General features: G+C 40.0%; 1 protein-coding gene across 1 annotated transcript; it reads left to right on the forward strand.

Moving 5' to 3' along the window:
- Window positions 1-202: 202 nt before the first annotated feature.
- MINAR2 (membrane integral NOTCH2 associated receptor 2) lies at window positions 203-22,533 on the forward strand. The gene is made up of 4 exons (XM_012741199.3): window positions 203-1,623; window positions 3,479-3,652; window positions 18,517-18,744; window positions 22,033-22,533. Exons 1-4 carry the CDS (start codon window positions 1,591-1,593, stop codon window positions 22,210-22,212), a joined length of 615 nt encoding a protein of 204 aa, XP_012596653.1. The 5' UTR covers window positions 203-1,590; the 3' UTR covers window positions 22,213-22,533.
- The last annotated feature ends 4,721 nt before the right edge of the window (window positions 22,534-27,254 follow it).

Below are 27,254 nucleotides of genomic sequence, written 5' to 3' on the forward strand. Positions count from 1 at the left end.
GAAAGACAGACAATAGAAGAAATAGAGAAAGAAAGAGAAAAAGAAAGAAAGAAAGAAAGAAAGAAAGAAAGAAAGAAAGAAAGAAAGAAAGAAAGAAAGAAAGAGAAAGAGAGAAAGAAAAAGAGAAAGAGAAAGAAAGAAAGAAAAGAGAGAGAGAGAGAGAGAGAAAGAAAGAAAGAAAGAAAGAAAGAAAGAAAGAAAGAAAGAAAGAAAAAAGAAAGAAAAAGGAAGGAAGGAAAGAAAGAAGGAAGGAAGGAAGGAAGAGAGAGAGGAAGGAAGGAAGGAAAAAAGGAAGGAAAGGGAGGGAGAGAAAGAAGAGAGAGAAAAACTAAAAAGATAGAATAGAGGAAAAGAAAGTGAATTAATATGTAGACAGTTTTGCCTAATGAACCTACATGTAATTTTGTTTTTCAAACAAAATTTTTTGAACTTTGTAGCTCAAAAAATGATAATTCTGGATGCCAATCCATGGGAAAATGACATTTCAAAATTTGCTGTAAAGAAAGAGCAAATAATTACCTGCATGGCGAGGGCTGTAAGGCCTCAGAAATGCACATTTACACCAAAATTCCCCTCCAATGAGACTCGTTATTTATACATATTTATATTCTTTGTCACTCTTGAATGGAGGTATTATTGATAAGGAATAGAAACCCTAAGTCAATATCTGTACAATTATTCTCAAGTAACTATTTTTTGAGTTACTAGGAAAACAAAGAAATAGGTATTATGTGATCAAGTAAATTTGAAAAATGCTAGAGTTAACATAACAGAACATAGGCCTCCGTATGAGTTTCATGCATGGTAAACTACCAGAGGAGAATACAGAGAGGATGTCACTTTTGGCAATAGAATCCTGTTTTTTTCTCAGAGCCTGGTTGGAACATAGATGGAAAAACAGAGCACAAAGCCATATTTTAGTCAACTTTAATTGGATTATCAATGTATAATCATAGCTGAGTCCTCACGACCAGAAGAGACAACAGCAGTCGTTATTTACTGAGCGAAGGGCTTCATCAGAGTCTTCAGACATGACCAGGGAAAGGCCACCCAGCAGGGCTGCTCTTTTGTGGCGTAGCACCTAGTGCAGGGGCTCTGACCGCAAAGTATAGAATACCTTATCAAACAAAAGATAGTAAGATGAGGATATAATACATCACTGTAAGTTTTCAAAAGAGGGAAAAACTATACCTCCCCGGGAAAACGCACAAAGGCTTTGTGAAAGGCTAGGCACCCGTGGCGGCGGGTGAGGGAGAGACGCTGGCAGGCGCAGAGCTGGCGCGAGCGCAGGCTCGCCCTGCGGCGGGTGAGGGAGAGACGCTGGCAGGCCCAGAGCTGGCGTGAGCGCAGACTCGCCCTGCGGCGGGTGAGGGAGAGATGCTGGCAGGCCCAGAGCTGGCGTGAGCGCAGACTCGCCCTGCGGCGGGTGAGGGAGAGACGCTGGCAGGCCCAGAGCTGGCGTGAGCGCAGACTCGCCCTGTGGCGGGTGAGGGAGAGACGCTGGCAGGCCCAGAGCTGGCGTGAGCGCAGGCTCGCCCTGTGGCGGGCGGGGAAGCAGTGGAGAAAGAGAGGACAGAGTTTGATTTGCTGATGTTTGCTATGTTGGCCACCACAGGGACAGCGGTGAGTGATGAGAGCTGATGGTTTGGGGTCATGGTGGACAGAGGGTGGTGGGAGACGATGGAGAGTTGAGACTAAACTTGTAAATGGAAAGAGACAAATGGAGCCCTGGCCACATAGGGCCTGGCGGAGGCGTGGCAGGGAAGGGCGCCCAAGGCCAACCGAAGGCTCCTTTCCCCTCCCGCACTCTTTGGCTAAGGAAAAGGCCTAATCTGATGTTTGGATCCTGGTTCTGTGTCTCTACTTGCCAGTATAGAAAGCCAAAGACAAGTACAGTTTTTCTTGAAGATGTATGTTATTCCCCAAGGAATCCTTTAGGAAAAGCATCCTGAGAAATATCTGTTCATTAGATATATTCTGGCAGCAGTTGGAAAAATCCAAATTGTACCAAGCACATGCACATACACATAACACACTTGACTCTTGAAACACTTGTGGTTTAACTGTTTTGTTATTAACTGTCATTATGAAGTACCTATTACTTTCTTTGGTAAATGTGTTTATAAAACCATCCAAATATATTTTAAATATGGTAAGATAGTTACAGAGTTTGAGTCCAATGATTTCTTAGAGAAAATTTTAACTACATATTCAGTTTTACAACCATAAGCACAACAGATTTTTAAAAACACCCCCCTCATGCTTATTGCTATAAAGAAGGTAAGTGCTCTCCAGTGTCTTGCTTGATTCAAGAACATCCTGGCTGCTGATTCTTGTAAGCTGTGTGGCATTCTTCTGACATCCAGTGCTGATACATTCCACATGAAACCCACTGCTCTGGAAGGGAAACCTTCCTGCTGAATCAGAGGGGTTTGTAGAGACGCAAAAATAACAAACAACCTATGTCTTTTAGAAATGTTGATGTACCTATCCTTTGCCTTCTCACAAGCAGGCAGGTTCCCTCTTCCTCTCCCTCTGCCCCAGTGAGAGGTACGGGCTGCCCACAGCAGAGGCTCGCAGGGAAGAGAACATGTCTCCATTAAGTCCTTATCGCTTGCTGGCTGGCTGCAGCTGGCCACAGCCTTAGTCTCACCTTGGCTCTCTTAACAGCAGATGGGTTCACTGAGAATAGATAGCCTGTCATCCAAACCCAGCAGCCCTCTTTCCCTCTAGTTCCAAATGTGCTGCGTGAGCACAAAAGCACACTGTAGAGGCAAATGCAGCTAGGAACACAGTCCAAGCGACCTCAGAGAGTGAATAGGTCAAAGCAGTAGGTTGGGGTGCTAAGTGACTATAGCAAACTATGAAGCAAATGCTTGCCATTTCCCTACTCAGAACAAAGCTGACAACCTAAATTTGATTAGGTTTCATATGAGCTTAAGGCTCTGGGAGTCAACACATGAGCAGAAACATGATCCTGGGTATCACATGTGAGGCCGCGTAGGGAGGCCAAGTCAGCTATGCGAGCTCAGCGATGTTTGGCGAGGAAAATCAAGCAACATCTCTCTCTAGGTGACTGTTTCCTGTGCTCCAAATTATGGACTGTCACCCTGAAATGCTGGCAGCCTTTTTCCAAACAATACTTTCCCTTAAATTGTTATTTCTAACTCTGAATGGAGAGACATTAAGTGCTACACATATCTAATTTTGTCACCTATTAATTTTAATGAGTGCCGATCCATCTGTTTCATTCAGACACCCTCGATGTGTGTGTGTACGTGTGTGCGCGTGTGTGTGAAAGGTAGGGCAGTGTGCTGCTTTGTTGCTTTGTCCCTGTGCATTGATGTGTCATTTTGAGAGTGGCTTCTGTGTACAGTTGGAGACCTGGTTTCAGATGCCAGTCGGAGCATCGCCAGGCTCATTAATAATGGAGAAGTCTGACAGGAGCAGCTTCGCCTGCCTTTGTTTTCCACTATAGGTGAAGGGAGACATGGATCTCTCTGTTTTGCCAAATAACAACCATCCTGACAAATTCCTGCAGCTTGACGTGAAGTCTTTAATGAGTTCAGCTCTCCTTCAGGCCAGCCTGGCGCAGTTTCCGGGTGGAAATTATCCGGCTGCACAACACTGGCAAAACCTCGTCTACTCACAGGTAGGATCTGGGGGCACAGAAATAAGGGAGGGGGCTTATTTCTTTTACTACCTGCCATTTCATCATTTGTGCAAAAAGAAGGCCATGGGGAACAGAAGCCAAGATGCGTGCTCTCTCGTCCAGCATAGTCTTTCTCTCTTCCTGAACTTAAGGAGCCTTTCTCTCATCTCTTTACAAAATATGTGAATTCTTTCATTCATTCATTCCCCTCCAAGCACTAGCTTCTCAGCCTGTCCTCAGTTTGGATTTCATGTAGCCCTCATGCTGCCTTTTCCCTTCAGAACTTTTCAAGCTAATTGTGACATTTGCAAATAAGGATCTAGGAGAAAAACCCCATCTTCATATTTTGGTGTCGTCCAAGCATAAAGCATCAGGAACTTACATCGTGGGTGTAACGAGCCTCTAAGACAGCTGGAGACCTTGTCTCTGCCTCTCCTAGACAAGCTCCCTTTCATTTACACAGAGAAGATTCAGACAGCAGAACAATGGAAATCTGATAACTAAAGGGGAGAAATACAGGGAAAATACAGGAAAAAAATACAAAGGAAAAAAAACTCCACCTTGGAAAAGTGCTAGCTAGCTATTAATGTTCTTATAGATACTCTTTTACTCCATGTGTCCACGTGTACAAGACATACCAATCAGACCTTCAAACCCAACACCCATTTTATTTATCTTGCTTTTCTTTTGCATCTTCCTTCTTTTTTGCTGACCAGAAGAGAAGCAGCAAATTGTGATGAGTTCCATCTGCTGGAGTAAACATAGAGGTCCTGGCTTGGCTGTTGCACAGCTAATGAAACAGGAATAATCTTTGATTTAAGATGCAAAGGCTAATGGGGTTAAGAGTTAGTCAATTTAGAAACAGGAAGAAGCATTTCATTTCAGAACAGATGTGACTGACCTACAAACCCCTGCAAGTCATTAAATCCTTTGGAGTGGTTCAAATTCCCTGAACAGAAATTTGTTTTCTTTTAAGAACAGTTGCTGCTCATGCGTCCTGGTGTAAAGTGATTCCTCTGTGGTATGTTTGTGGGCTCCTCGGGACTTTACCATGAGATCACTCAAAATCAAGTACATTCCAATGGTTATGTAAGTGTTTCCTCCACCTATAAGGGTTTTAATCTATTTCCATTGTAAGACAGCCTGTTATGACAACTGGCATTTTTTGAATTTTGCATCAATCCCTTTTGTAATCCTCAAATCCTCTGCCCTTTCATGCCCACGGTATAGTTGTTGTTTTTGTGTTTTGTTTAGTTCTAAATTAAATGAATTTAAATTCCTCCTCTTTCTTCCTCATTGTTTGTATCATAGAATAAAATGATTCAAAATTCAGAAAAGCTCGGCCCTCCTATGCTATGAAGTTTAGTCTAAGAAAACATATACAATAAATCTTTTGAGGTTGGGACATATCAATCTAACATTTTTTTTTGGTACTGGAGTTGATCTGTTTCCTTCATGTGGAACTTCACAGTTTAAACTCTGTTGAAGGTTGTTCCTAAATGAAATGCAAATTTTTAAAAGCCAACTGTTTCTACAAGCTCTATTGGGTCAAAATAGTTATTCCAGGAAAAACCCAGGAGGTAAACTGCTTCACTGGTCTTTGAGTATGCATTGTTGATAATTACAAACTTCGAATAATTGATTTAGCTATTCTTTTATCCTACAAAGAAATATTAAATGACTGAATGAAGGCCAATTTACTATCCAAATAACTCATGGAATGGAGAGCTGGGGCAGTAAATCAAGTGCAAATTCAGGTAGTCAGATAGGCATGCACAAACTATGAGTAACAAGGATTATATTCACTACTTCACGATACATCCGTAAATAATTCTTCTCTCCTTTGCTGGATCTTACAATCCAGGATTGATATATTCCTTAGATTAAAAATTAACCTCAGAGAAGTGGTTATATAAAAGTTCTAAATAGTTGTCATGATAACTGGAAGAAGACACTGAATACACCTGGTGTGTTAAACGTTTAGGCACACATAAGGTAGAAAGTGCCAGATAGTTCTTAATTTAAAACCCTCACTCTGTTGAGGAGTCATTAAGCCAATGAGAAGAATATGGAACGAAGAGATTAGAAACTTTGTTTCCTGTCTCAAATCCGTAGTAAACCAGTTTGAGAGACGTCTATCATGGCCCTTAGTCCATGCTGCAGTACCTCTGCTTGCAAAAATTAAGATAATATACATTTTATGTATTTCCTTTAAAATGACAGCAAATGAAATATGAGGTTAAAGCAATTGAGACACAGAACTTACTATAAGACAGCAAGAAATATGTACAGAGTATGTATTATTATTATTTGCCAATATTTTAAAATGTATTGAAATTATTCTTTCATTGGATTTTGGAAAACAGCAGATATTCCAATTTCATTATTCTATAGCTATTAGGAATGGAAGTAGATGGTGTGTGTGTGGTGTGTGTGTGGGAGGTGTATGGGGGAGGCATGTGTGGGGAGGCGTGTGTGTGGTGTGTGTGTGGGAAGCATGTGTGGTGTGTGTGTGGGAGGCATGTGTGTGGTGTGTGTGTGGGAGGCATGTGTGTGGTGTGTGTGTGGGAGGCATGCGTGGTGTGTGTGTGGGAGGTGTGTGTGGTGTGTGTGTGGGAGGCGTGTGTGGGAGGCATGTGTGGTGTGTGTGTGGGAGGCGTGTGTGTGGTGTGTGTGTGGGAGGCATGTGTGGTGTGTGTGTGGGAGGCATGTGTGTGGTGTGTGTGTGGGAGGCATGTGTGTGGTGTGTGTGTGGGAGGCATGTGTGGTGTGTGTGGGAGGTGTGTGTGTGGTGTGTGTGGGAGGCGTGTGTGTGGTGTGTGTGTGGGAAGCATGTGTGGTGTGTGTGTGGGAGGCATGTGTGTGGTGTGTGTGTGGGAGGCATGTGTGGTGTGTGTGTGGGAGGCGTGTGTGGTGTGTATGTGGGAGGCGTGTGTGGGAGTGTGTGGAAGGCGTGTGTGGGATGCATGTGTGGTGTGTGTGTGGGAGGCATGTGTGTGGTGTGTGTGGGAGGCGTGTGTGGGAGTGTGTGGGAGGCATGTGTGGGAGGCGTGTATGGGAGGCATGTGTGGTGTGTGTGTGGGAGGCGTGTGTGTGGGAGGCGTGTTTGTGTGGTGTGTGTGTGGGAGGTTTGTGTGGGAGGCGTATTTGTGTGGTGAGTATGTGGGAGGTATGAGTGGGAGGCGTGTTTGTGTGGTGTGTGTGGGAGGCGTGTGTGGGAGGCATGTGTGGTGGATGTGTGGGAGGCGTGTGTGTGGTGTGTGTAGGAGGCGTGTGTGTGGTGTGTGGGGGGGAGGCGTGTGTGGGAGTGTGTGGGAGGCATGTGTGGGAGGCATGTGTGGTGTGTGTGTGGGAGGTGTGTATGTGGTGTGTGTGTGGGAGGCATGTGTGTGGTGTGTGTGTCAGAGGCATGTGTGTGGTGTGTGTGTGGGAGGCATGTGTGTGGTGTGTGTGTGGGAGGCATGTGTGGTGTGTGTGGGGGAGGCATGTGTTTGGTGTGTGTGGGAGGCGTGTGTGGGAGTGTGTGTGGGAGGCTTGTGTGGGAGTGTGTGTGGGAGGTGTGTGTGGGAGGCGTGTTTGTGTGGTGTATGTGTGGGAGACATGTGTGGTGTGTGTGTGGGAGGCGTGTGTGTGGTGTGTATGTGGGAGGCGTGTGTGGGAGTGTGGAAGGCGTGTGTGGGAGGCATGTGCGGTGTGTGTGGGAGGCGTGTGTGGTGTGTGTGTGGGAGGCGTGTTTGTGTGGTATGTGTGGGAGTCGTGTGTGGAAGGCATGTGTAGTGGGTGTGTGGGAGGCGTGTGTGTGGTGTGTGTGTGGGAGGCGTGTGTGGGAGGCATGTGTGGTGTGTGTGTGTGGTGTGTGTGTGGGAGGCGTGTGTGGGAGGCATGTGTGGTGTGTGTGTGGGAAGTGTGTATGGGGAGGCGTGTTTGTGTGGTGTGTGTGTGGGAGGCGTGTGTGTGGTGTGTGTGTGGGAGGCGTGTGTGGGAGTGTGTGTGGGAGGCTTGTGTGGGAGTGTGTGTGGGAGGCGTGTTTGTGTGGGAGTGTGTGTGGGAGTCGTGTGTGGGAGTGTGTGTGGGAGGCTTGTGTGGGAGTGTGTGTGGGAGGCGTGTTTGTGTGGTGTGTGTGTGGGAGGCATGTGTGGTGTGTGTGTGGGAGGCGTGTGTGTGGTGTGTATGTGGGAGGCGTGTGTGGGAGGCGTGTGCAGTGTGTGTGGGAGGCGTGTGTGGTATGTGTGTGGGAGGCGTGTTTGTGTGGTATGTGTGGGAGTCGTGTGTGGGAGGCGTGTGTAGTGGGTGTGTGGGAGGCGTGTGTGCAGTGTGTGTGTGGGAGGCGTGTGTGGGAGGCATGTGTGGTGTGTGTGTGGGAGGCGTATGTGGGAGGCATGTGTGGTGTGTGTGTGGGAAGTGTGTATGGGGAGGCGTGTTTGTGTGGTGTGTGTGTGGGAGGCGTGTGTGTGGTGTGTGTGTGGGAGGCGTGTGTGTGGCACCTGGTGGTGATTGAGGGATGTCTCAATCGTCCTGCGAAGCTGTGCCGCCAACCCCAGCAGCACATATGATACTGCCTGAAATCCACACACTCCTGAGTGGTGTCGACTGTCCCTTCATACCCACACCGATCAGGCGCATGGTGTTGGGGACTACTTCATCTATGTCATGTGACCTAACCCACAGATATCACCGTCAGATTGGGGGTAACTTGGCAGTTAAAACAGGAATTCTCGCCGGGCGCGGTGGCTCACGCCTGTAATCCTAGCTCTCTGGGAGGCTGAGGCGGGCGGATTGCTCGAGGTCAGGAGTTCAAAACCAGCCTGAGCAAGAGCGAGATCCCGTCTCTACTATAAATAGACAGAAATTAATTGGCCAACTAATATATATAGAAAAAAAAATTAGCCGGGCATGGTGGCACATGCCTGTAGTCCCAGCTACTTGGGGAGGCTGAGGCAGGAGGATCACTTGAGCCCAGGAGTTTGAGGTTGCTGTAAGCTAGGATGACGCCATGGCACTCACTCTAGCCTGGGCAACAAAGCAAGACTCTGTCACAAAAACAAAAAAACAAAAAACAGGAATTCTCTAAATCCCAAATATCAAGTTGAATTGAATTCTTAAATATAAGTATCACTTCTATATCAATGATTTATCTTCTATATATTTTAACTTACATTTCATTTTCAGAAGAAATTCTCTAAGCCATTTTGGTGTGAGTAGAAGCAATACCGTCAGTAACCAGACACGTTGTCAATCCCCATCAATATAGATACCCAAGTCTTCCATATTTGCAAAAAGAGCATATGAGCAGATATTACTTGATTCCACTATATCTATACTGCTTAAATTCTTTCACTGAAGAAATAAAGAAGCTTCACATTAAATTTTATGTCAGTGCAATGAATAAACATTCTCTAAAATATAATGTTTCTGAATATTAAAATGATTTGGCACATATATCTGATGAAGGCATTTAGAAATTCCACATATTTCTCCGACCCCTTTATAAAATGAGATAAAGAATGGAAAAGCTGATTTTTTTTAAATTAAATGATAAAAATATGTTTTTTTGGATCTTGTGGTGGGCCTTTATTTTCTGATTAGAGGATGCCCTTTGGAATCTTTCCAGACTGATCTCTTTGTTCTATCTTTTCCTGGCGTGGATGACATCAGTTCAGAAACCAAGAGCATTCCAGACTAAAGCTGTGAGCTAGAGTGAAAGACCAAGGATGAGAGGCTGCTCTTCCCTGGATTTCTAGACATCATTTACAGGGTTTACTTCCTAATCACCTCTCTTCACTCTTTTTAAGTCCAATAGCTATCTTTTCCCCTTAAATTCTAACATCTGTTCTTTTTATCTCAAGTTTTTGTGTATAATTGTGTTTCTTAACTGCCTGAACACATGCCATGCCTTCCTAAGACTGTCTCTATTTTCAATCTTCTATTTACTATTTTGAAAAGAACAGCCCTACACATACAGTAGTCTCTCATTTTTAAGTTTATATTGGAGAGATAATATGGGACATTGCAGGTGCTTAAATTATCTAGGAAGTAGATTTACAACATCATTGAGTTGCCCAGACAAGATTTATCCAGTTCTGTTTAATTTATGTAGCTCCTAAAATCTCCAATAGGGTCAGAGGATTGACCGTGGATGGCATGCTTCCAGAAACTACACCCAAATTGTCTGGTCACATTGCTCTCAGGCCAGACCCAAATACCTCAGGTACTAAAACGTATATTAAAGACACATGCATGTTGCAATACCATGTGTGTGATACTAGGGCCCAGGTTGTATGTAGGGAAAGGCAGGAGATAAGATTTAAGAGAGGTCTGGTAGAGGGTCTGTTGATTTGTCTGAGAATTTGGATTTTATCCTGAAAATTGTTAGTGATCAGTGAAAAATTTTAAGCAAAAAAATCACATAATCAAATCTGTATTTTATAAAGATAATCATCCTGTCAATTTAGAAAAGGATTACTATGTCAGAGGGGTGCTGATTTTCTGGAAGTTTGTCCACAAATAAAATACATTCAAAATGCACTGTTGCATTAGGATTAGGATGAGGGTTACACCAAATGTATAGATCAAAATGGGAAAAACAGAAACCTTTATGACATTGATTCTCCCAATCCATGAACATGATATATCTTTCCATTTATTCAGTTCTTCATATGGCCTTCAATTATGTCTTATAATTCTCCACAAAAAAAGCTTTGCATATGGTGTGTTTGGTTTAAATCTCAATACCTATACTACTTATTGCTCTTGAGAATAATATCTTTGAAAACACATTTTATAATAGAGTATTACTCATGTATGTTACTGATCATTATATATTACATTTTAATCCAGGAAGTATGTTAAAATATCTTATTTCATTTTGCCTGTAAATGACCCTGTAGATAATCATGTCATTTGCTATTTTGTCATTATTCGCAACCCTTCTTTCTTTTATTTATTCATTTTTCTATTCTTATTGTGTTGCTTTGAGCTTCCACTGCAATATTATATGGATGTTGTGATTAGTGGCATCCTCATATTAATTCTGAAACTAAAATAAATGCTTCTGATATTTTACCATTAAGTAATCTGTGTTCAGGAAGGTTTTTGTCCATTCCCTTAGTTAGCTTAAGAAAATTCCTTACTATTTCTAGTTTGCTAAGAGAGTTTGCTTTAAATATCTTTGAATATTTTAAAAATTATTTTCTGAACTATTGCAAATTTTATGTTTTTCTCCTGTTAATGTGGTAGATTTTGTTAATATTCTAATGTTAAGCCATGCTCATGGTATAACATTTTTCTCTGGCATAAATATGTCTTATCCTGTTATATATAATTTGTATATATTGTGGACTTATATTTAGCAATATTGTATTTATAATTGTTGCATTTATGTTTATAAGGGAAATTGGCTTATAATTTGCTTTTACTCGCTGCCCTCATTTGGAGTTTACACTAACTTCATAAGAGAAGCTGGAGATTATTCCTTATTTTCCTATTTTCTGGAAGAATTTCACTAAAATAGAAATTATCTGTTTCAAGAATGGTAGAAATTGACCAAAAAATTCTCTGGCCTGTTCTTCAATGTATTTGTGTGTTTTCAGTAGATTTTAAACTATTGACTCAAGCAGTCAAATTATTACAGTTTTATTAATATTTTTTACTTATTCTTAATTAAGCTTGGCAAATTATATTACGTGGGAAATTGACCAATTACATAAAAACTTTTAAAGATGCTCATATTATTTTCTGTTGTTTCTTAATCTCTGCTATGTCTCTTCTCATGCTTGGTGGAATTTCTAATATTTACATTTCTTTTTGTTTTATTTCAGCATATTATGGTGGTACAAATGTTTAGGTTACGTACAATGCCCTTGCCCCTCCCTCCCCCCCTGGAGTCAGAGCTTCAAGCGTGTCCATCCCCCAGTTGGTGCACATCACACTCATTGTGTATGTATATACCCATCCCCTCCTCCCCACGCCATCTGCCCAACTCCTGATAAATGTTATTCCTATATGTGCACTTAGGTATTGATCAGTGAAACCAATTTGCTAGTGAGTACCTGTGGTGATGTGGTGTTTATTTTCACATTCTTGGGATACTTCACTTAGTAGAATGGGTTCTAGTTCTCTCCAGGAAAATACAAGAGGTGCTAGATCACTGTTGTTTCTTATAGCTGAATAGTACTCCATGGTATACATATACCACATTTTATTAATCCACTCATTTGGATGGGCAGAAGACAGAATAATGGCCAACAAACATATGAAAAAATGCTCAATATCTCTAGTCATTAGGGAAATGCAAACCAAAACCACAATGAGATATCACTTCACTCCAGTGAGAATGGCCTTTATCAAAAAGTCCCAAAACAATAAATGCTGGCGTGGATGCAGAGAGATAGGAACACTCCTACAATGCTGGTGGGACTGAAAACTAGTTCAACCTCTGTGGAAAGCAATATGGAGATACCTTAAAGAGATACAAGTGGATCTACCATTTGATTCAGCAATCCCATTATTGGGTATCTACCCAAAAGATAAAAGACATTCTATAACATTCACATTTCTAACTTGGTGGATTTGTGTCTTTGTTGTTTTATCCTGAGCAGTATTGTCAAAGATGTTTTCAATCTGGTTACTCTTTTCAAAGAAATAGCTTTCAATTTTGTTTATTCTCTCCATTGTATATTTGTTTTTTTTATGAATATTTATTATTTTCTGCTTTATATTTGCTATTTCATTTTGATTATTTTCTTAGATTTACTCCGTGGCTTTGTTGTTAAGGCTTTGAATTGGATGCTTAGATCATTAATTCTCTCATTCTGCTTTTATAATGCAAGCATATATGCACATAATATTCTCTCAAATTACCATTTCAGCTCCAGTCAACTACATAATATAGCACTTTTCACTTTCATTCTGTTCTAAATTTTAATTTTTTCATTATTATTTCTTTGAAATATATTTTTAAATGCCTGCCAAATGTGATATTTTAGTTTATCTTTTTGGTAATGATTTCTATATTTATAACTAAGTTGTCCAAGGCCAAAGATATAATCCATATAATGTTCAGTCTTTGAAATTTGTTTTAGAGTTTAAAATATTATCAATTTTTGTAAAATTTTCAGTGTATGCTTTAAATATTAGTAGTTTAAATCATTTAATAAAGACATATTTATATGTCACTTGATCAAACTTGTTGATTTTATTGTTCAAATCTTCATCATTAAGAATTGTTTTGCATGCTTGATAAAAATTGCATGTATAAACTTCTCTTTGTAATTATTTAAAGTTTTGCTTTATAAATGTTGAAAATAAAATACATAAAGCTTAGAATTATTTTTACTGATAATGTCTAACTTTATTAATTTTCTAGCAACCTTCTTTATATCTAACAAACTCTTATACCTTGAGTCTCTTTTGTCTGATATATACATATATTTCTTTTTCCTTTGTGGTTAACCACTTCAGTACCAACGTCAACTATAGTTGATAGCCACAAATGAATGCGCACAGCGACTTTAGCCGACAGCCATGATATGACCCAGCGTCAACAAGCTTTTACTTTTACAGCTTTTATTAGAATTAAATTCTAATTTTTCATTTATCAAAATAAAATTGTGAACATTTAAAAGCAACGTAATGAAAACATATATGTGTATGTTACCTATTCTGATTGACATGACAAGTAAAGCTGCCTGTAAAGTAAAACGAGCTTTCAGTGTTTTCAAGCTTTCCTCATCACACGAGAGCAAAACGGATCAATGCGCAGCGCAGACTCCGTGCGCACTGTGAGGGCCGGTGTGGGTGAGGCGTCATGGCCGGTGAGCGCCGCAGGGAAGGGGTTTAGCAGGCTAAATTACTCTGTGGAAACAAATACACCCAAATTCTTAGTGACTTAACACAATAAATGTGTGTCTCATTCACAAAAGGTCTGACATGGTGTTACAGATGTCCTAGGAGACTCACTCCCATGTGGAATCCAAGCCCCTTCCTTCTTGAGGCTCCTCAACATAAAAGCCTGTACAGGCTGCAGATAGGAAAGGCAAAGAGAAAGCCAAGGGTCTTGCCAGGGACATTAGTGGGCAACCGTGAGCTTCATTAGCCATATGACTAATTCAACTGTTGAACTGCTGTGTACCCATGGAGAAGAAATGAGTTTTCTGAGCATCTAGTCAGGATTTACCACTGTTTCATTCTGTTAAATATATATATTTATAAAATTACATTTGATATACATCTTATATCATCATGTATGTATAATCACTTTCCACACATAGAGCACATTCATTTTCCCCCAGAAGTAACAATCCCAAGGTCAACCAGACATCCCTCTCCATACCATCCTACAAACTTTGTTAGACTAGAAATAGGATTATCATAGTAAATTCTTCCTTTCTGAATGGGAAAAACAAGAGACACAGAAGTCACTTCTCTGAAGTGATTCAGAGAACCATCCCACTGGAACAATTTGTGCAGACCTCCTTTTTTGAAAGTGGAGAAAACTGACTAGGCCCAGATTCTGCTTTTTGGGAGGACCTCTCCACTCTCTGGGAAGCATCCCCTTGTTCACCATTCCTTTTTGCCATATCAAAGTGGGTCCTTCTTCAAGGCTGTATATACTTCAAACTTTACTTCCACTTTTGTATATTTGGGGATCTAGGGTTATTGTTGTTTGGTTTGGTTTGGGCATTTTTATTTTATTTTACACATTCGTGAGGTTTTACACCTAATCTTGGTGTTCCTTTGGAAATGCATTTCCTACAAAAACTGCTAAACTATTTATTAATATATTCTTATCTATTTAGTTCCAGTCAGTTCTATAGGTCAATAAATACACTTAAAGTTCTTTTGAAGACACGGATCTCAAATTGGCTTTATTGCTTTGCTTTCCTACCTCTATTTCTTGATCCTTTGGCTTCTTGACAACCACCTGGAGGCTGTCTAAAATAATAGTTATGAAACCATACACTGAATATGATTTCTGCTGTCACTTCATTCAGCTGAGAAATTAAACTGAGCTTTTATGCTCAATGCCCTTATCCTTTTTCATTCTTTTTTGAAAAATAATTCTATTTCACTGTTTGTTGTCTACAGTCAGATTGTCAGTACTAAAAGGCATCTAGTTTCTAGACTCTCTGCTCATTCATTTCTTATTGTCCACTACTCAGTTCTTTCTGTGATCTCATGTTTTCTTGTTTCACAAGAATGCTCTGATTCTTGTAAAATCATTGTAAGTATATAAATGTTCTGATTACTGACAAGCATATCTCCGAAGGTGATTACCTTCTGAATTACCACAGGTGACACATATACCAAGTGTTTTCCACGTATAATATGAATAATAATTATTCCAGATTCTGATATCACTTTCATACCCTTCCACTTCTTGACTGCTAAGGCAATGTTGCACATTTGTATAATTTCAAAACATCACTTTCTGTATAAGGGAACGTAGGCTAGTCTACATTGTAGTGACAAATACCCCACAAAGTATCAGTAACTAAAAATGAAAATAAATGTTCTTATTCATGAAAATTCTTAGGAATGGAAGATGGGTTTTGGGGGCAGTTTCTTTCCAAGCAGTGACCCAGGATATCAGGTTATTTCATTTTATATCTCAGAAGTCTTGCTTAGTGTCACACCCACAGAAAAATGATTAAAAGCAAGCCAAAAATCTTGATGATTTCAGGGGCTAGACTTGCAATTGGTTTCTATTACTTTTGTCCACACATGATTGGCCATAAAACAACTGGCCCCAGTCAAAATTCAAAACAGATCGGGAAAGGCAGGCATTATCTCTGCTTGCAAAAGGGAAAGAAAATTGGTAAGCATTTAGCCAGTTGCCACAGCACCCAGCTCTTATTTGTTATATTTGCTTAGTATATATTTTTACATTCTTTCACTCTCATTCTAAGTCCTTATATTTTAGGCATATTATAAAATTTAATTTATTTTTAAAAATCTTATCTGACAATCTCTGTCATTTAAATAGGGAGTTTAGTCCATTTACATTTAATGTGATTATTTATAAAAATTTTTCTATTTTATTCAGATAGGCAAAATATTGCCTATATTTTCTATTTTATTTTTCTGGTCTTCTTAAAGATTGATCAACTTTCTTTTTTTCTTTTTCTTATCCTGCTCTAAAGATTTAGAAGCTATCCATTATTTCTCTAATTTTTAGTAATATCTCTTTCCCCTCACTGAAATGGTGTCTTAAAATTCCCTAATCAAAAATATCTGTGTTAAACCTATTATTGGCTAGTGTTTTCATTTCTCTTAAAACTCACAAATTAGTGATTATTATTATTTCTGTTTTAAATCTATTTTGATTTTATAAAATCAAAGCTTGCTTGGATTTATAAATACATTTATCAATTTTCTTTCTTCCTTTCTCTCAGTATCCCTTCTTGTATTTTAATCTTTTCTTCTGTTATCAATATTCTTTTTGAATTGATTTAAAGGTTCTTTCCTTAATGGCCTATTAATTGTGTTCTCTTAACTTTTATTTGCCCAAATATATATTTCAGTCTCTTTATTGAATGATAGTTCACTTTCTCATAAAGAGCATAATAATTAAAGTATATACATGATAAGTAGAAAAAGTAATTCTTAATACAAAAAGTCCAAGTGAGTTTTGAAGTGTTACTTTATTTAAATAAATATTTTTAAATGTTATTTATTTTAGGGTCCATATAATTAAAACAATGAAATTGCTATTGAGTTGTTCCCTGGTAAAAGTATTCTTCCTTAAAGACTGCGGGTTGAAGTTAAATAAATACTCTTTCTCCTTATAGCTATTTGGGAAAAAATACAAAATGCAAATAAACTTCAATCATAATTAGTATTTTAATACTAATTAAATACTGTCATTAAGTTGTTAACAAATTTATACTATTAATTTTTCCTTCACATGTCCCTCACATATAAAATTGATATGCAGTGCAAAATTGGATGGAATCATGTTGAAGAATAAACTTTCAAGAATATGGCCTAGAAATAAGGACTAAAATGTTCTTTTAGAATATACCTCTGATTATTTTGCTATCTTTAGGTTTTTCAAAGTCTATGTACATTGTAATAGAGTGTGTAATCTTTTTTACCCCCACAACAGTATTTTCCTCATTTATAGAGCTTTCTTCTTTAAGAAGCTCAGCAATTTGTTTAGCACACAAATAACCTGACAAAGCCAATTTGTCAATGTCAAAAGAATTATCCCTCTTCAAAGGCGATCAAAGATTTCTAGTCATAAAGAAAAACAAAAAACTAAGAATTATGCTAACCTCATAGAATCTGAATTTCTTATCAAGTTATTTTTTGCTCATTCAGAAACATTTCTGTTGAGGTAATCCATCTTTAACATAAATGGCAAGTCATGAAGATTTATTATTTCATTGTAAACTTTGGTATTATAGAAGACAAACTAACTTTGAGCAGATCACAAACCTATTAAAGTCAGAGAGGATCTCTAAGCTGATCTCTAAGTATATGAGAGATGCATGGATTAAGAAAGTTAGAGACCCAACACCAAAGAGAATGTGAATGATTTTATCTTGATGATTTTTTTTATGCACTAGCTATTTCAGGAAGAAACTATATGTGATATAAGTGTACAACTTTAGCTTATATAGTACATATTTAATGTGACCCACATACCCCAATAGATTCTGAGCACAAGGGTATGTTTTGTTTTGTTTTGGTACTGGGAGAGATTCAAATCAGAAGGGTATTGATGATCATAAATAATGAGTGGAATAAAATTCCTATTGAAAATTCTAGGTTTATGATGGCTAAAATATGTTTAACATATTTATTGAAAAAGTGCTGTAAATTAAGGAAATAGCCTCCAGTTTATAAAGATTAAACCTAAGTTATCTAACATTAACCAATATGGAATTTCTCTCTTGATGCCTCATGTAAGTAAGGCATTACTGTAAGATTTTTGTGTCTTCCCAATTTGTATTTGGCCAATGAACAAATTTTAATTTCAAAATTTTCTACCTTCATGATAGCTGTATGGTTCTAAGAAACAAAAAAAGGAAAAAAATCTGAAAGTCAGACACAGAAAAACACACGTTGTATGATTTTATTCATATAAAATACAAATTCAGTCCACATGAACCTATGCTGTTAGAATTTCTCAGGCAGAGGGAGGGTGGTGGCAGAGGAACAGGAGGTATGCTCATAATGTTCTGCTTCTTGGTCTGGGTGTTGAATCTTGGGCTTATTTGGTTTGTTAAAATTTATTGATCTATATATTTATCACATGTACACATTTATATTTCTGTAATTCTTCAATAAAAATGTTTTAAAAATTCTGAAAGTCAATATTAGAGCCATATAATAGCCAGCTGGTCTGTGAACACACACAGAGGCTAAGTTACACATAGCATGCTGTTAGCCCAGTCTTCAAAGCTGTCTGAAATGAGAACTAAGAGAGCATCTGTGAAAGCCAAAGCATATCTCTAAAATGTCTTTTAATTTAGACGTTGCTGAATTGATAATTTATAAATCATAGAATGAACAGAGAAAGTAAGATGTCATTAAATCTCAATGCAAATAAGTTGGAAAAAGATGGCTTTGTTCAGAATTCTAGTATTTGAATTAATAACAGTATTCTTTCTCTGTAGCTATAAAATAGCAGTTTAATGAATGATTATTAAAACTGATCAAGATTACACACAAAGAAAGGACTCGATTAATGGTGGGTTTCTATGTCAAACCAGACCCTAGACCCTTTTCTGGTCCATTGTCCTAAGCTGCTGGGTTTCTAGGCAGAATCAGCACATTTTCGGGCACAGTCATCTCATGTTACATTCTCTGCCTTCAGAAGGCTCATTGCTAAGAGAAGCCTGTCTCTCATCCTGTAACAGAGAGAAAAGAAGAACACTGCTGCTCAGCGGCCCAGGGGGTCCGGTGCAGAGTGCCTTGCCGCGGCGGGCAGCCCCCCATCATCCGCATTGTCAGTGACCAAGAACAACCCACTCTATGGCGACGTGAGTCTGGAGGAAGCTATGGAGGAGAGAAAAAAGAGCCCCTCGTGGACCATTGAGGACTATGATAAACGTTCCCTGCACACCAACCTCTCTGGGCACCTAAAGGTACTCAAGGCCAGGAATCGCCTTCTCCAACTGATAGGGAGATCAGTTCAATGATCCTTTTAAAAGGGCGTGTTCAGGAACTCTTCACTAGGCACAAAATCTCCAGATTTCAGATTATTTTGGCCTCTAGCAGTCCTTTCTCTCTCTTGGTCATCATTTGTGTTTGTTTTGACTTTTACAATTTCAGCAGTTACTGGCATCTGGGTAGCATAGGGAGGGAAAATGATGTGGCACAGAACAAAGGTTTTCCGAGAGGGCAAAAGCTTTGAAACAATTAATTTGCAAGATCACATATATTTTCTCCTAGTTTGTGATCATTTATGTTTTAAACATTTAAGATCTGGTTTCCTGCTCTACATGTATGCAAAAATATTAAGTGCTCTGTCTTGGGCACTGTGCAAGGGAGTGTTCATCAAAGAGCATTCTATTTCAAGCTCACTCAGTGATTTAAGAGTGCAGATTTACATTTTGGTCATTTTCCTGTGTCTCAGTAACAAAACAAAACAAAAACATTTCAACACAGGAAAAGTATGCAATGAACTCATTCACCCAGCTTAAACCCAGCTTGTTTTTCTTTTGTTTTCCCCTTCGCATCACCCACCACATGGAAGACCTCACGATACCTGAAACGCAGGGGTCCTGCCTCTGTCTCTGAATGCCTGGACTGCTGTGCAGTCCGGGCTCTCCTCTGCTTGCCTGGGCCACGAAGGCCCGTGCTGAGCAAATACTCACCCTTCATTCAAAAATGCGTATCTGTTCTAACCCCACACCTGAAACACTTGAGGATTTTTTTTCTTTTGACAGGGACACCACCCTGTCCCCTTAAATCCTACACACAATTAAAAACATCAAATATGCACTCATTGAAATACCTGTTGTCCAGATGTTTGAAGCTTCTTAATCTCCCAGCAGACTGAATGTGTCTTATCGGTAATGTATGCCTTTTCCAGAGAAGGCTCCATAAGTGATGCTACCCTCAGAATAATCTTGTGTATCTTTTCTTTCTTTAAAAAAAAATCTTGTGTTTCTTATCAGGAGTCTTAAGATCAGGTTCTCTATGAAGAAAAAGAAAAATATCAATTTATTTCACAAACATTTCTTGATGCTATGCTAGGTCCTCTTTCCTTTGCTGTTTACTTGTAAGCCAAGGGGACCATAGAGGTGAATGTTACTGTCTCTGCCCCCAAAAAAGGGCATGTAACTGAGTAAATTAACAATCACTTTCGAACAAGATAGAGGAAGCTGAAGGCAGTAGTAGCACAACGTGCTGTGCAGATTCGTGAAGGAACAAAAATCACATCTGATTATAAAAAGACTTCATGAAAAAGTGACTTTATGGTGCATTTGAAGAATGTAAAGTATTCCCCAAGATGTAAATGGTGTGCATGAGTGGGAGGCTCCTCTGTCAGGAGTACCAAGAGCAATGGCAGAAACATAGGAAAGTGAGAGACTTTGTCAGAACAACAAGTGCAGTGTTGCAGGGCCTGCATTTTAAGTAATAGGATGGCCAGAAAATAACAGTGATTTGGACAATTCTATGAGTTCTGTTTATCATCGTTTTAGTAAAAGCAAGATCTGGCCCTGCCCAGCAGATTCCTTTCTGTGTGCACTCACTCTCCTCAGAACAGTGCGTCCGTTCACGGACCTCGTGAAGCTATTCTTTAGCAATAACTTCTTGAAAGATGCTTCTGGAAGCCATGACTTTTGTTTTTGTTAGAATTTCTTTCTATATTTCATTCACTAAACTTCTTTCACCACTACCACATCGATATCTCATAATTAGCACCCAGAACCTAACTTATTTTCTGAAAACTTGATACCACTTATAGGCAATAAACTTTCCAAGTGCCTTTAACCACTTGCATTTTTCTAAGTTGCTAAGAGTCTGTAAGAGTCAGAAAAGAGAAAAGAAATCCCATATTTAATTGCCAAGGCAGGCTAGAAGTAGAATGTAAAAAAGGACAGTCTCCATTATGTAGGCTCCTAATGGAGAACAGAGATGTTAAACGTGCAGCAAAATGCAGGCCACTGATTAGGACACAAACGAAATGAAGGATAAGAAGAAGGTAGACAGGATTTTTAAATCATTGTGCACAGGTCGCCTAAATTTTATTTTAATATTTTAGCACATCTAAGACTGGGACACTCAAATGTGTATCAACGTAATGGCTACATGGCCATCGCCAGAGCCCCGCTCCCTGCATGCGCGCGCTCTCCTCGCAGTGCACCCGCACGTCTGAAGCCAGATCCTGGGCCCCTGAGGCTGGCCAAGGAAGTTGGCTGTGTCGAGCCGCATGGCCAGCTGATTTTAAGTCCGCTGAGCCTGGAGAGGCAGAGAGAGCGTGTGCGGCCCACTGCAAGCCATTATGATACTGTAGGTGAGAAATAATAAGGCCCTTGTGAAAGCAGAGATTTAACATTCATTGTAAATTTGTTGTGTGCCTACTGGCATAGACACTGTATCTACTGCACCAAAAGAAAGCAGGTGTTTTAGAGATGATAAGAGAAGTGTATTTTATAAATGTACTTGACAGTAGAGTTTGCAGGTGATTTATCAGACAGAGGAGACCAAGTTGACTTGAAGATGATTCTCTGGCACCGAAAGGAAAATAAGGCCTGTGAAAGACAGACAGACATGGGGAATAAATAGGAGCTGATGTGAAGATACAATGGCTCTTCTCAGGAGGTGAAACGGTGCCGAAGACTCTGTGTGTCGGGCGTGCTGCGGCACTCTGCCAGGAAGACTGGCAGATCAAAAATCATGCAAGGGACTCTTAACTCCCAGTCTTGCTGCTCCTTCCATGGAAGTCAGCTTCTGGATTTACTGAAAAACTCACCAAAGTATTTATTCCTGCTATGCAGACAAAATCAAACCTCTAAGGTTCATCTAAAGCAAAGAATTTTAATTCTATTTCAACTCGCTAACCTGATTACATCTACTATTTATAAGATGTAAGAAACACTAAATTGACTAAAACACTGCTGTGTTTCTGACCCTCCAATGTGGGCAATTTAATTTAAAAAAAAATCATGCAAGACTCCTAATTAATTTTGATGCAGACATACAGATTGTGACTGCAGGGCTCCCGGTCGGCCGGGCGACTGCACCTGTGTGTTTATGCTTTTCAGAGAAGCCTGGCCTCGCTTATTTGAGCTGTGACACTTAAGTCTCGCCCAGGACAGCGTGAATATGGACCTTCAGTACTTGAGACAGTATCTTGTTCTGCAACTCAAATTAGTTTGTAATGCCGACTGATTGATAATATTTTCCATGTAATTTTCTTTTAGGAAAATCCTAATGACCTACGGTTTTGGTTGGGAGACATGTACACGCCGGGTTTTGACACTTTATTGAAAAAGGAAAAGAAACAGGAGAAGCAATCAAAATTATGTCGTCTGGGTCTGATCTTCTTTGTCCTTACCTCCATCGTGGTTACCATAGTGACTATTAGCACTCTTTTCACCTAAGGAAATTGCCACACACAGAGCTACATGGAATTTCTTAAAAATCTTTCTAGACAAACATTTGTTTAGAAAACATTGTTGACAAACATTTGTTTAGAAAAACGTGCACCTGCACTGTGAAGGCATTGTTGATTGTACCATTCAATGTAGTTTCCTGTAGGATGTGAGCGTTGCTTGTGATATGCGGGCTCCCTGCTTTGCTCTATGAAAACTGTGTGAGAATTCCAGCCTGACCTGTGTCCCTCAGACAGCAGGAATTCTGGGGATGGCAGTCACAGAGAAGTCACCCTATACAACCCAAATTAAATATCGTGATAGAGAGTAAAAGAGTGTCCACAATTGTTAGCAGCTTTGTCTTAATGCTCAAACTATGTTTACTCTGCTTTTAAAATACTGTGAACTCCCTGCCGCTCCACTCTCCTGCAACCATTAGTGAAGTCTGAGCTCATCATTTCTGGGCCAACTGCCAGGTGGATGGGATAAAAGCTCTGGTTGTGCTGCCAGTGGGTTGGAATTATTCTCTGTTGTATTTTCCTTTATTTCTGTTCACGGCAGGAAGAAAGAGGGGAGGAGAAAATTTTATTTAAATCTATTCTTATTTTCCCAGTAATCCTCTATAATGCCCCAATTTCGTGTTTCAATTTTAGTAGAACTGAACTTCTACAGGCCATAGGTATATAATTAATTACATTTAGATCCAATTGCACTGACTAATTCCTTCATACTGGATACTGTGACCCCTAGTGGCAGTCAGTGAGCATACACCACCAACCACGGTCTAGGTGCTGGCCCTGGAAAAACAGAGGGGACCTGCTAAGAGAATAGAGTTTAAAGCCTAACTGTGCCATTTGCTAACTGCTGGACCCTGGCAAGTTATTCTCGTAGAGAAAAGGCATTACCCAGCTCCCCAGTAGGGCTGGCCAAAGGACTAAATAAGAAACATAGGTATGAACAATGTCTGGCCCCTAATAAGCAATTACTTAGTTAACCACTTCGGTACCAGCGTCGACCGCAGCCGACGGCCACAGAGGGGCGCGCACAGCGACCGTAGCCGGCAGCCGTGATGTGACTTTTCTAATTTTTCATTTATCAAAATAAAATTGTGAACATTTAAAAGTAACGTAATGAAAACATATATGTGTGTGTTACCTGCTCTGATTTACGTTACAAGGAAAGCTGCCTGTGAAGTGAAGCGAGCTCTCAGTGCTTCCAGCTGTCCTCGTCACACGAGAGCAAACCGCGGTCCATGCGCAGCGCAGACTCCGTGCGCGCCGTGCGTGCCGGGAGGGCGGGCGTCGCGCCGTGCGAGCCGGGAGGGCGGGGCGTCGCGCCGTGCGTGCCGGGCGGGCGGGCGTCGCGCCGTGCGAGCCGGGAGGGCGGGCGTCGCGCCGTGCGAGCCGGGCGGGCGGGCGTCGCGCCGTGCGAGCCGGGAGGGCGGGCGTCGCGTCGCGCCGTGCGTGCCGGGAGGGCGGGGCGTCCCGCCGTGCGTGCCGGGTGGGCGTCGCGCCGGGAGCGGGAGCGCCGCATGGAAGGGGTTGATGGCGGCTGCTATTACTGATTTGCAATAGCTAATTAGCAGCCTGAGTTCACCTGCCATTGCCTGCAGATACCTGGGTACATGGTTCTGGAGAGAGGAAGTATCATGCCGCCACCTCTCCCTCCTTGTGAACATCCTTCTCTAAGCCCACATCCCCACCCCTTTCTCTTTTTTAAACATCCCACCCTAAGGCTATCTTGTGCAAAAAACAAGAGTGACTTTCTCTGCCTCCTATTGGTCTAAAGCCAGCTTTTGTCCTTTGATAATGCCATATCATTTTGTTGTATTTCTCTTAAAGATATTAGAAATAAAGTACATTAAAGTGCAGCTTTACTGGACAATAAAATTACCCACAAAGAAATTATCTTAATCATGTTTTTAGTCTCTGCCATCTTGTTCCTCCCTTCCTCTATGGGAGGTTGTAGTCCAATTTAGAAGTGAATTACAGGAGAAACGTAGGTCTTGGGGATGTCTTCACTCTCACTGCGGACACAGATACCACTTGCTATGACTCTGTCTTTAAAGCTTGCTTTCCTAATATTTGCCTCTGAAGGATTTGAAACATGTTCAGTCTCTGCAACACATGGAAAGCGTGTTTGCTGCATCAGGTTACATGCTGCTGTCTAGGAGCACACAGAGGTAAGGCTCTCCAAAGGCACTAAGCAGGGGTAACCACAGAAGTGCAAAGGCTGCTCACCTGAAATCCTAGCCTCCCTGCCCGGTCAGTACTAGTCAAGCACCTAGTATTCCTCTCCCCCCCTTGCCCTCTTCAACATGTAATTATGTTACTATCGATCCTTTATATTTCAGCATGCATGAATTTACTGCTCCCAAACCAATCTACATTTTTAGAAGATATAACTATAGAATTAAAATACATCACTCAATTATTCAGTATCTCACTGAATTAATGTTATGCAACTACATGTGAGAGCAAGTCATAAAAAGGGAGAATAATACATCCCTGTTTGTACTCAAAAACATACCTTAAAAGCTGTTCCAATTTCTCCTTCCGTATGGGTTTTTGTGAAACTGGCTCAAGCAGAACAAGCACAAGGTTGTGGAAAATACAGGGATGATGGCTCTAAACAGGCTGATGTTCAAACCTGCGCTTTCTTGAAAAGTTTTCATCCACATTCAGTAAACTAATGTTTTCAAAGTATTTAAATACAATCCTTGGCACATACCAGGTGGTCAATAAATACTAACTATTACTATCTTCAATACTAATTTAGTCACTTTTTTTCCCTGAATTGGTATAAGAAGATCTGGGCTCCATAAATTAATTACTAATAATTTAGTTTCAAATAATAATCTTTCCCAGCTTCTTTGGAAGGTGTACCCCCAAAAAAGTTTTGCTTTTTTTCCCTTTTGTTTTGTTTTTGTATATTAGGTTAGTTGGGGGGGGGTGCTAAAAGCAAATAGCATGTTAAATTTTCTAGGAAAATAATTCCAAGTGTGCATACTTCTTTAAAGTCCTGCTCTCAGATTTACAAGAAGGATTAAAATTGTTTTTTTAACATATTCCATTAATGGCCATTCCAATTATATTCACATTGCTGTTTCTTAGTGGAGAATTTAGTGGGTGGAAAACAAAAAAACGGTCTGGCTTTGCTCCTTTTATGCAGAGTGCACTGCTGCCATCTGGTGGCCATACGTACTAAACCTGCTCTTAGTCCCTGGAAAGACATTTTACCAAAGGGACATTTTGTGGGTGAAGGCCTAAGTACAATTCTGTGATTAGAATCTGTATGATGAGGAGGCCAAGAGCTCCTGCCTACTCTCTTGCAACCACTAATTTTGACCCCCTCTCATCTTGCAAGAAAAGAGACATGATTAGCCTTGAATGATATTGACACCTGGAGGTAGAGCTGGAACCCTAAACATAAACACCTAACTCTACTACACACACTTCTGAAGCTAGAATTATCCTCCTAGATTGCTCCCTTCTCAATGTCCTCAAGTGAATTAATGTTCTAGGAGTATTAGATAATTTACTTCTTGTTTCAGATTTGATATGGTCTTCTAAATTTCAACATGTGTAGCTCTCTGTATTGATCATATCTTTAAATATTTTTAAATTCCTCTTTTTTGTACACATGGCTTTTACCAATTTTCAAGTTTTTCTTTCATATAATTTAATAAACATAATTTTATCATATATGAGAAATATATTTTTAAAACTGTAATTAGACAGGGCCCTCCGGCTTTGTACTTCTAGACCCACAAAGTCTAACAGACTGTACCTCTTAGAGGAAAGATAACTTTTTTTGGTTCCCTTCAAATAATCGCTTAGTCTAGGCTCTTGCCCAACTTGGGGTGAGAATATTCAACCAAAGCGAATGACTTCAGAAAGTCAACCCAGATTTCTGCCAAAGCAGTTGTTCTGCTTTCATTTCATGGAAACTGTGACTCAAATACCTGATCAAATTTCCTTCTTTGTGTAGACTGCTGGAAAAATTCATGACAAAATGGTGACCATCTCTTCATTAGGGAGCATATGCAACTTCCTTGTGTGCACTCTGTGCCCGTCCTCATTCCTGGCTCCATTTCATGATCTGCCCTTTGCCTTCTCTTCCTTCCTGCGTGAGGTGTGTGGCGCCTCCACAGCATCCATCTTTCAGCAATGCCTTAACCCCACTGAAAGATGCAGGGGACACAGAGCTACAGACAGGCTGTAAAGAATCGTGCGCCTGTGTTCACATATGTGCATGTTACATGTGTAACACCCAAATACAAAAGGCTTTCTTTCCAAAGAAAAAAAGTGAAATTAAAATGTATCTTTCAAATAAGAATTTTTTTTAGTATAAAATATTCTGTGACCAGAGTTCTTTACCCAGACGGAAAGAGATTCAAGCCTCACACAATTTTACTTGTACTACACTTATTGTTTTTAACTTTCTGACAAAGAGAAGGTAAAAGTTCTTATGCTAATTAAATCTCATACGATAAGCTTCATAGCTTCACGGCATCCGTAGCATTCATTTCATAGCTTTTTTCACCTATGAAATAAGCATTAAAATCCTTCCCATTTTAATTAGTTTCAAGGTTGAGGAAACAGTTTAAATAATTACTTGAATAATAAAAGTATGGCAAGGCCAGATCCAAAGCTATATCAGTAAATACATATATGAAACAGCAATCAACTAAGTTTCTTTCTCAAAATACATGATTTAAAAGGGTACAACATTTAGAATCAATACTTACTAGTTATAATAACTTCATTCTTCCTGCTGCAAGAATTTTTTTTAAAGTAGAATGGTCACATACCATTCTATTAAAGTTCTAAATACAGTAAAAAAAAGTTTTATTTTGCTTCTCTCTTAACATATAAACGCGCAACGTTTAGAGCCCTTTTCTAACTTATTCAGGAGGATTCTGACCTCATTCTAATAAGTCTCCTCCGAGTTCTCTTTCTGACTACTCTCTGGATCTTGGATCTTGGGCTCTGTCTTTGACCACCCGATTCCAGTTTTGGCGAGGACCCTGCCTCCTCAGGGCAGGGTGG

The sequence above is a fragment of the Microcebus murinus genome, chromosome 11 (genome assembly GCF_040939455.1).
Source record: "Microcebus murinus isolate Inina chromosome 11, M.murinus_Inina_mat1.0, whole genome shotgun sequence".
Classification (NCBI taxonomy): Eukaryota; Metazoa; Chordata; class Mammalia; order Primates; family Cheirogaleidae; genus Microcebus; species Microcebus murinus.

Excerpts from the sequence above, each read along its gene's own strand:
- MINAR2 (XM_012741199.3), top strand. The coding sequence starts at position 1,591 with ATGTTTGCTATGTTGGCCACCACAGGGACAGCG. Across the intron at positions 3,653-18,516 it reads AAAACCTCGTCTACTCACAG|AGAGAAAAGAAGAACACTGC; the intron begins GTAGGATCTGGG and ends ATCCTGTAACAG. Across the intron at positions 18,745-22,032 it reads ACCTCTCTGGGCACCTAAAG|GAAAATCCTAATGACCTACG; the intron begins GTACTCAAGGCC and ends ATTTTCTTTTAG.